The 10,948-nt window shown below is 37.5% G+C and overlaps 1 protein-coding gene across 1 annotated transcript in view; it reads left to right on the forward strand.

The window, feature by feature from the left end:
• fhip1aa (FHF complex subunit HOOK interacting protein 1Aa) overlaps window positions 1-10,578 on the forward strand; it is a 35,367-nt gene extending 24,789 nt beyond the window's left edge. Inside the window, exons 10-14 of the mRNA XM_082537264.1 lie at window positions 6,359-6,985; window positions 7,244-7,363; window positions 7,459-7,637; window positions 7,789-7,909; window positions 8,573-10,578. Coding sequence (XP_082393390.1) covers window positions 6,359-6,985; window positions 7,244-7,363; window positions 7,459-7,637; window positions 7,789-7,909; window positions 8,573-8,772 — 1,247 coding nt within the window. The 3' untranslated portion in view covers window positions 8,773-10,578. The remainder of the gene's footprint in view (window positions 1-6,358; window positions 6,986-7,243; window positions 7,364-7,458; window positions 7,638-7,788; window positions 7,910-8,572) is intronic.
• Window positions 10,579-10,948: the final 370 nt, after the last annotated feature.

A 10,948-nucleotide genomic window follows, 5' to 3' on the forward strand; every position in this document is an offset into this window, starting at 1 on the left:
AGTTTTTTTCTATTTGAAAAGCTTGATTCTTTTTGCTTACTATGTTAAAATGCACACTGTTAACTGTATTTAACGTTACAGAACAAAAATAATAAATTAACTGTTAACACCTTTTCTTTTCCCAAGGAAAGATTAATAGACAGTGTCTGTTGTCATGGCAACAACAAACTTGTTTTAAATATTTTTATTACTTTTTCAACAACATTCAAAGGTAGTTTCCCATAATATGCTGTTGTAATAGAAACCCTTTTCCCCCACCCTCACCTCCCGCTCTGCTCTCTTCCGACCAAAGAAAAAAAAACAAGCTCAAATGAAATATATATACAATTGTACCATATGTGGCATTTATACATAATTCAAGAGAAAAAGAAAAAAAAAGGGAAAGAAGAAAATATAATCAATAGGAACAAACAAAAATAGCATGCACAATGCTAACAATTTCCTCCTACATAAGTTGTTCTATATTTACTACTTTTAAAAAATGTTTAAATGGCTTCCAAATTTCATCAAAATATATTAACTTATTTTTCAGAAAGTACGTAATCCTTTCCATTTCCATACACTGTGTCAAGGAGTTTATCCAAGCGCCAATAGCAGGAGGAACTGATGTTTTCCAATTTATTGCAATCATACGTTTTGCCTGTAATGTACAGTAATCCATAAACTTAATTTGATAGGTTGTTAATTTAATATTTTTAGGATACACTTGTAGTAGCATCATTTCTACGTCTAAAGTGATCTTTTTATTTAAAATTTGGTTTATTTTGTTCATCACCTCCTGCCAAAAGGCACAAACAATTCTACATTCCCATATACAATGAAAAAATGTTCCACGGGCTTCTCCACATTTAAAACATGTATCTGGTATTCTATTATTATATTTATTCAGTTTCACCGGTGTTACATATGTTTGCATGATCCAATTGTATTGTAATAATTTTAAATTACTATTAATCGATTGTTTTTGTGCTTTTAAGCAAATTAACTTCCATGTCTCCTCAGAAATATTGATATTTAGGTCCTTTCTCCAAGCTTCCAACTTAGAAACTGATGTTTCTGAAGAGGCAGAAACAATCCAATTATAAAATGTTGAAATTAAGCCTTTATTACCACCTTTTTTCACCATAAACTCCTCTAGCTTACTTAATTGGGGAAAATTAAGGGACTTATTTTGCATAGATGAAATAAAACTTCTAATTTGTAAATACTTAAAAAAGTGTTTTTGGGGGATTTGAAATTTTGAGACTAAATCCTCAAATGAGACCATTACTCCATCACAAAACAGATCACCCACTTTCTTAACACCTTTTACTGCCCAATCCTGAAACCCTGCATCCAACTTTCCTGGTACAAATAAGGCATTTCCCCAGATGGGGCTAAACTGAGAGAGATTGTTCTTAATATTCATCATTTCTTTTATTGTAAACCAGACTTCAATCATGTTTTGAACTATAGGATTATTTGTTTCTTTCTTTAACTGTTTGGATTTCGCAGAATATAAGTACAAATTTAATGGCATTTTAAGAGCATTTGCTTCCATCCCCACCCATGACGGGGTATTTTGGGATGAAAAATAAAATCTTATTGTCCTTAATTGAATAGCCAAATAGTACCAGTAAAAGTTGGGGCATTTCAACCCCCCTGTATCAAAGGGAAGGTACAACAAAGACAAACGAATACGTGGCTGCTTCTTGTTCCAGATAAACTCTCTGATTAGTGATGTTAATTTAGTAAATAATCCAGCAGGAGGAGCCAGTGGGACATTTTGAAACATATACAACAGTCTAGGTAATACATTCATTTTAATAACGCTTATCCTTCCAATAATAGATAGTGGTAGACTTATCCAACGCTCCAAATCTTTGGAAATTTTCTGTAGTATTATATTATAGTTAAGTACCACCACATCTTTTAATGAAGGAACTATTTTAATACCTAGATAGATGAATTCAGAGTTAACAGTAAAGCCAGATATATTCTGACTTACATTTTGAATGTACCCTTGATTAAGTAACATTAATGACGATTTTGTTACATTAACTTTATACCCTGAGAAAACCCCAAACTGATCTAATAAATCCTTTACAGCGGGCACAGAATTTTTTAATTGCTTTAAAAATATTATGATATCATCAGCAAATAAAGCAATTCTATGTTCCTTTCTACCAATCCTAACACCTTGTATCTGTCCGCTGTTTCTAACAGCTATTGCCAAAGGTTCAATAGCTAAAAGGAATAAAAGTGGAGATAAGGGTGAACCCTGCGGGCACCCTCTTTTAATATCAAATTGTTCAGAGATTATCTCATTTGTCTTAACCTGAGCCACAGAATGACAATGTAATAGCTTGATCCAATGCAGAAATACGTTTCCAAACCCAAATCTAACAATGACATCAAAAAGATATGACCGCTCAATTCTATCAAAAGCCTTCTCCGCGTCAAGCGAAAGAATGGCTGTATCGTCCTGCTCACTTTGATTATGAAGAATGTTTAAAACTTGTCTTACATTATGAAAACCCTGTCTATGTTTAACAAATCCATTTTGATCATCCCCTATAATAACTGGAAGAATACTTTCTAATCTTTTAGCAAAAATTTTACAAATAATTTTAGTGTCTGTATTGATTAAGCTTATAGGGCGCATATTTTCACACTTATTATTTAGTTTTCCAGGTTTAGGAAGCAGTATTATCAGGGACTTCCTTAATGAGTCAGTAAGATTGCCATTATTAAAACATTCTATATACATATCTAAGAGGGGCTGTGCTAATTTATCTTTAAAATATTTGTAAAGGTCAATTGGCAATCCATCTGGACCAGCTGTTTTGCCAGCATTTAAGGAGTTTATTGCATCTATAATTTCATGTATACTAATTTGCCTATCAACATTTACTTTGTCTTTTTCTGAAATTTTTGGTATTTCAAGTTTATCTAGAAATAAAGATTGCATTCTAGTTACATTATTGAGTTCAGAGTTATATAGCGTTTCATAAAATCTTTTAAATGCATTATTTATCTCTAATGGGTCTACTATAGTATTACCATTTGAATTTTCTAATTTTGTAATTGCCCTTTCAGATTCCATCTTTTTTATACGCCATGCCAGGAGTTTGCTGGGTTTTTCACCTTGGTCATAGAATTGTTGCTTTAATCTCAATAAATTAACAGCTGCTTTTTCACTTGTCATTTCATTATATTGCGTTCTCAACAGTAATAGTTCTTTTACAATATACTCATTGTTTTGACCTGATTGAAAGCTAATCTCTTCTAACTTTTTTATTCTTACTTCCAGATATTTTATCCTTTGATTTCTTTCTCTTGTTTTATTACTAGTATAGCTTATAATTTGCCCTCTTAAGTATGCTTTAAAGGCTTCCCATCTTACACTTGCCGATGTTTGATCTGAGTTATATTCAAAGTATTCATTAATTTGCTTACCTAAATAATCAAGAAACTGTTTATCCTGCATCCACTTCAGTTGAAACCTCCATTCAAATCGAGTCTTGATCAGTTTTGGTTCTATGAAAGTCAAAGTAACGGCGGCATGGTCCGAAATTACTATTTCCTTATACTGGCAATCTTTTATAAAATGAACCAACTCATTTGATACCAAGAAGTAATCTATTCTAGAGTACGCTTTATGTGTACCTGACCAGCAAGAATATTGTAACTTGGTTGGATTTTGATCTCGCCATATATCACTTAAATTTAACTCCTTCATGAATTGTTTGATCACCTTTCGTGTTCTATTGTGAGTATTATCCATGCCTGAGGATTTATCCTTCTGTGGATTCAGAGCACAATTTAAGTCCCCAGCAATTATACATTTACCTTGTAAGTCTGAGATTTTAAGAAATAAATTGCTATAAAAGTTTGGATTATCTTCATTTGGGCCATAAATATTAATTAAATTTAGTCTAGTGGAGAGTAGATTACCTTGTATTATTAGAAAACGTCCATTGCTATCCTTAATCACGTGCTCAACGTGAAAAGGTATAGATTTATGAATCATTATCATGACGCCCCTGGAATTGGAGGAGTAGGGCGCTGAAAATATTTGACCTGGCCATCTACGTTTCATTCTATTTGTCTCACTATCTAGCATATGAGTTTCTTGTAGAAACACTATTTTGGCCTTTAAATTCTTAATCCTACTAGTGACTTGTTTTATTTTTACTAACGTGCGCAAACCTCTACAATTCCAAGAAGCACAGTCAATCAAGACTTCTGTCATGTATATTTACTTATATTAACCTATACTATTAACTAAATACACACATATATATACACAGAGAAAAAAAAAAAGGAAAGATATTATACCATGTTGAGCATTTATCGATTTGAGAGAGCAACCCTTCCCACCCCCCAGCCTGAATACGAACATACAGGTATCCCTTAACCCCAAAAATACTTCCGTTCTCTTCTTGAAACATGACCACTCTAGGCCGAGGAACTAATTACCCGCGTTTAGCAACAGTTGTTACATAAAAAAAAAGAAAAAGAGAAAAAAAAAAAGAAAAAAAATATATATACATATTGACAATAGAAATAAATCCACCTTATCAAGTTTTAACTCTCCCACATTTAACACAATAAGTGAAATTACTAGTAACTCTTATTAAGAAAACAAAATAGCCAATGTCTAGCCCAACATTATGTAGTAATCCTTTGGCAATATAATAAATTGTTCTTTCCATTAGAGTGCGTAAATATAGTTAGAGCAGAGTTATTGATCTACCATCATATGCCTTATCAGGCATTTTGTGCTTGTTCAAGGCTCTTAATGTAGACGTCCACGTCCGCTGGAGTATCGAATACCTGCGTACGTTCCTCGTTGGTCAAAAGCAACCTCGCCGGGTAAATGATCCTGTGTTTCCATAATCCAATCTCCCGCAGCTTCTTCCTCACACCATCATACTGGCGCTGTTGTCTATATGTCTCTGCAGGTAGGTCCGGCAGAAAGGCTATCTTGTTGTCCTTATACGACAATTCCTTTATTGTCCTAGCGGCTTTCATGATGCCTTCTCGATCTCTGTAGCTTAAGCACTTAATTATAAAGGCTCTCGATCGGTTTGCAATGGAGCTTTGCCTTGTATTTATCCTATGCGCTCTCTCCAAGACAGGAGGGGGAATTTTCAAAGTATCCGATATAAACTTCTCCAAGAAAGATCGTGGATCTGTACCTTCTTCTTTTTCAGGAATGCCGAGGATCCGAATATTATTACGCCGACTTCTTCCTTCCAAGTCCTCCACCTTTTTGGAAAGAAATTTAGCCTGTCTTTCAAGACTTTCCATATCATTTTTCAATAAGGTGATTTCGTCCTCCGCGTTAGAGATTCTTTTTTCAGCCTCGTCAATTCGCCCTCCACATTTTTGTATATCAACTTGAACAGCTCCTATTGCTGACATAATTCCGCCCATTTCAGTATGGAACTCTTGCTTGAACAAACGAATAGCGTTTAATAAGTCCAAGGTAGAAGGCATATCTGAATTTGCCGGTTGTTTTTCTTGTTCGTGTTCATGCATAGCGTCCATCTGCCCTTCCTCCACCCCGCTTTCATCTTGTGCCTCAAACGTAGTTTTTTGTTTGTCTTTGTTCAATTTTTTAGGCATGATAGCGTTCTCTTATGATCCCAAGCTAGCTATATTAAACGTAAGTTCTATTTGGACTTATAGAGAGTATTTAAAGAAGAAAAAACAACTGAGCACGCGAAGCACGGGTCTCCTCACTTTGCCGCCATTACCGGAAGTCGGCAACAACAAACTTTAAATACATGTAATACCTTAAAAATTATTAAATGCTCTCGGATCTTTCCACATATATTATATTCCTGAGAGACATGGATAAGTATCCATATCTGTCAATACCCAAGTAGAAAAGCATGGTCAAGTGCTCCAGTTATTCCAGTTGGTTAGTTAGTCTAACTGGCTGAATAATGGGCTCAAATCAACTCACTCAGTCAGGTAACTGAAACGTTGGATATTATAACCTAATAACATGTCAGAAAATTTGGCATAAATGGTGAAAAAAAAAATCCTTTAATGTGGTGGTTGAGGAACTAAAATGAAAATGGGATAATTTATTAATGGAACGTTTCCCAAATCTGTTCAGACATATGGCGCACTGTAAGGTGTAGATCTGCATTTAATTGGGAAACCAACATGTAACGGGGCTGATTGTGAGTATTTTATCAAATGGCGAGATCTCCCGCTGTTTCGATGCATTACATCACTTTACCCCCTGTAGTTACATGTCAAACTCATTAGTTGTGCTCTGTGTGAGTGCTGTGCTGAGGCACACCAGCTTTTATCAACAGTTCTTATCTGTTTTTTTCTTTCTTTCTTTTTTTTAAATCAGAGGAAGAAATGAGTTTCTCTGAAGAAAATGATGGCTCAGGAAACTCCTGCACCATCGGGTCAGAAATCTACCTGGATGTCAGTTATCTTCATTACCTCTACGACGCCCGTCTGAGCATCAGCAGCTGCATACGTGCCTGCCGGGTGTGGTCAGCCCCGTACGATGGCGAGGACCCACCTCCTGAGAAATACCAGCCGGGCGTCCTCGAAGAGCCGGGGCTAACGAGTCGGCACCCCCAGATCGCTCTCAAGAAAGCTCAACATCCCTTTGCATCGCAAGCAGGATCCTGCGTGCTGCCGGGTACAGACCCGCTTCCTGTCAACCAGCTGGAGCTGGAGTGGGACGACAGTTACGACGCGTGCCCCGTGCAGACCGCCGATGCTCCGGCAGAGAGCAGACCTCCCCCTCCGCCTCCTGCTGAGCCCCCGAAGCACATCCAGGAGATGAGGAGAACAGCACGAATGTTGGTTAAAGGCTCATACATCGAGGAGAACGACTTCCAGGATGACGTCATGGTGTACGATCTCATCGCAAAGAAAGACTCCGGCAATGTCGAGCGCACCAGTAAACCCAGTAGCTCGCAAACGGAAGAAACCAAGCCAGGCTCAGCTGACATTCCCCTCAAAATATTTCTTTAAATTGTAAAACACTGTAACTTGTCTTATGGAGCCATCATCATTAATTTTATACTCAATCCCACAAAACAGTCACTATAAATGTGATGTTTTTATTTCAAAGGCCAAGAGAATATTCCAGCAAGAAGTCTGTGTTAGTCCATTATTGTGTTGGTACAGTAGGGAGAAGTTTCACGTTATGTCTCCATCACTGGTTCAGATCATTGACTTCAATTTATTTCAAAAAAGAAGACTGTAAAATTGTTTTCAGTAAAAGTGGAAATACCATTTCTATTAATTTTACTATGTGTACTACAATCTTCACCATTTGGGACAATCAACAGGTTTCGCAGCGGGAGTGCGACTAAAAACCATTCACTACCTTTTACAGGTGAGCTGAGGAATATCTTAGCTCTGTAGGACTCTCATCATTTGTTCAAAAATGAATTTGGAAAGAATTTTTATTTTGAACCTCCTTCCCTGCAGGTCCATTCATCAGCGTGCTTTTATCTCGTCTGGAGAACATGCTATCCAACTCGCTTCATGTCAACCTGTTGCTGACGGGTATCTTGGCCCAGTTAGCTGCTTACCCTCAGCCTCTGCTGCGCTCCTTCCTCCTCAACACCAACTTGGTTTTTCAGCCGACTGTTCGCTCTCTTTACCAGGTAACCCCTCAAGTTTTGAGGTCTTAGTTGGGGGATTTGGAAATACTTGGCACTTTTAGTTTTAAGTCGCTTGTCTTTATCTGAGCCTTAATCATATCACCTCTGTAAATGGTGCACATGCAAATCATGTTGCTTTTGCTTTGTGTTTTAGGTACTAGCCATTGTAAAGAACCAGATAGAGGAGCTGGCTGCCAGCAAGAAGGACTTTACAGAGCTGATCACTGCTGCCCAACACTGTCTAATGGCTCGGGAGCCCTCGTTCATAGAAACAGGTGACAACAGCTCAGATTCTCCTTTTCTGTTTTAGCTCTTATTGAAATCTGCACATGGCTCTATAACAGTATGAAAAATCAAGTATCTATTTATATATGTATATATCTCTTTGATTATACTGTGAGAACCCATAAGCTACCCTGCTAGCCCTGCCAGGAATAGTTTGTTTGTAAAAGCTTTCTGGGAAGTATTTTGGTAGATTCCAGATGGTTAGTAAGGCAGATTGCATTAGATTTACTGTTTATTATTCCTGAGCCTTACCAGCATGGTGTTAAATATGGTTCAAGGCAACATCGGCATTCCTGATTGGTTGTTTTTGGGCTCCTGTTTGGTACCAGAATAAATCTAACTGCCTGTGCTGAGTTCTTTAAGTTGTGTGTCTTTGGAGTTGAGCTGCTTTCTCTTTCTAGCCCTGAAGCTTTAGCCGGGGTTTTGAACTATATTCCCTGTAGGTTCAGAGCTGAGCAGGCTTGAAAAACTGTTGTCAGAAGAAAGGAATTTTAAAGGGAATTATTTAGACGAGCAGAGCGTAGTATTTAGAAATCAGGAAACGGAAATATGTTTAGAGAATATCTTTGAATCCAGACTTTTGCATGTACAGTATGTCAGCGTATTCACGTGGTTGTTAGTCGGTGCAACTCATTCAATCTTTATCCTCACAGACAAAAGCGGCGGCAGCAGCGGTTCCAACCACCACGAGGGGGGAAGGATCCTAAAGAATTCACCCCCACCAAAACCCAAAGCTATCTCCCTGGAGCGGACCGAGGTCTTCGCTACCATCCTCTTCACTGAGTTCCTTAAAGAACTGGCTGCAATTGCACAAGAGCACTCCATCTTATCTTACATTCCTATGGAAGAGTAATTGTGTCCCATTAGGCCTCCGTCAAGAGTCCAGCCTAACTAGGAAAGATTATAAAAAGAGTCTCTTTTGATATTTATGTCCTTTTTGGGCAGCGCTTGATAGAAACCTTTTTAGATCCAGTGATTTTTATACAACTACTTTTTAAAAATATAGAGTATTTATTTTCCAAGCAAAAGAAAAACTTCATGAACTTTTTAAATGTATTCATTCCACTTCTGGAAAGAATTTGGCAGCCAAGGAGGATTTCTAAACTTTGACCAGTTTGTTGCCTTTCACCAGCCGAAATGTTCATGACTAAGGCTCCAGCTCCACCACTAACCAAAGACTGTAGACATTTAAAGAATTAAAGCAGTCATCAGCCCTTATTTGAACCGTCTGGGTCCTGACCTCAACCCGAATGTCTTCTACAACCAGCTCCATCCACAGTACGACATCCGCTGCTCAGTGTGGTACTCGATATTACTCAGGTGGCCTTTCAGAAGTGTTGCGTCTATGGATCACTGCAAGGTGCAGTGCTGGCAACTTCACAGAAACGCACCCAAACTTTGTTCTTATGCAACTGTTGTGACACTTAATTCTTTGGCGAAAATATGTCTTCACGAAGGGGCGTTTCCACAAAATCATCGTGTTAGATTTAGATTTTGTTTCCTTCCCTGTTGATTCACGACGGTACCTCAGGAGATTTTCTTAAACAGCTGTAGGTGAAACGATGCACTAGATTTCCACACTTGTGGCCTCTGCGCCTTTCCATATCTGCGAAAAACCGACAAACCAGGTTCAGCAGTGACGTATTTAACTGTCTGCCTTACCTTTATGATGCCTCATAATGTACATATTGTATGTTCTGGTGACAATCAAGAATAATTAAGTTCAGCATGTTTCGTAACGGGATCGGGGTATTTAAGCTCTTTTTTTCTGTTGCCATTTTTTTTCTTGATGAGGTTAGTTGCTTTTTTTGTTTGTTTTTAAGCGTGCGGTCCTTCGTCTGCTGAGGGTGTTGTGTTAGCTGTGATCAGTTTGAAATTTCAATCATAGTTCTACATCTGTTGAAAATCAGTTTGGATTGTGTTGAAGGTAGCCTGCTTTGAATTGCCTTTAATTTAGTCTGCACGTGGTTATCAGTATAAGGAGATGCTATGAGATATACATATATATTTTGTTACAAAGCATGCTTCTTCTGAATGAACCTTCCAACATAGAAATACTTGCAAATTGTTGTCTAAGTTATGATTTCACTTCACAATGTTGCCTGATTTGTGAAGGAGTTAAACAAGAGCAATATGAAACTTTGCAGCATGAGCTGAAAATGTAGGGTTTTTTTTTTTTGATTGAGCAGAGGAATGTGTGAACTACACCGAGTAGGTCAATGGTCTTATCTAGAAGTTGAGCTGAGAAGGTTGGATTTTACTTTTAGGTTTAAATCTGAAACATGAAACTTTGTGTTTCATTTTAAATTGTTTGATTCCTACTTGATACAAATACGTTTATTTTTTCTTTACAAAACGGCTCAAAATCTACAAGTCAAAGCCATTTTCAGGACCGCTGAATAGGTCTTTATGAATGTTGCAGAGCACTTTATCAGCCTTCTAATACCACAGTGCCACTCACTGTCTAACACCTCTGTGGCACGACTGCAGTTGATCAACCAATTTCAGTAGATTTATCTTCCAAAGACTCATCTGATACGACTTTTGATCTGTTTTGTGTTCAAGATTTAACCAGGCTGCTGTTCACTGTTGTCTCAGATACAAAGGAATGCCTCTGTTAATAGTAATAATAATAATAATTAAAAACCTTGAACTTGAAGTGTGTGTGTGCTGAGTAAACATTTTCCATTTCCAAGCAGTGACTAAGACAACCACCAGAGGGAGCTCTCAGACTGGGATCCTTCCTGGATTCTTGAGCTGGCAGGTTTTCTCAGCTCCTCTCAATAAGCCAGCGAATGTCATGTCAGCAGTTTCATCTTCTGCCTCACAAATGACCATAATGGCCAACATAGCAATAGCCAAATGGGACATTAAGTTATATGGAACGAATTAAACTGAATTACACACATTCGCTTTAAGGGAAATAATACTTAAGATCAGCTTTTCAGCCATCCCTGATGGCCATGACTACTAGATTTAAATAAAAGAACTGCACATAAAAGCCACCTTGACTATCTTATCACCATGAG

Source organism: Aulonocara stuartgranti (assembly GCF_965226115.1).
Source record: "Aulonocara stuartgranti genome assembly, chromosome: 6".
In the NCBI taxonomy this organism is placed as follows: Eukaryota; Metazoa; Chordata; class Actinopteri; order Cichliformes; family Cichlidae; genus Aulonocara; species Aulonocara stuartgranti.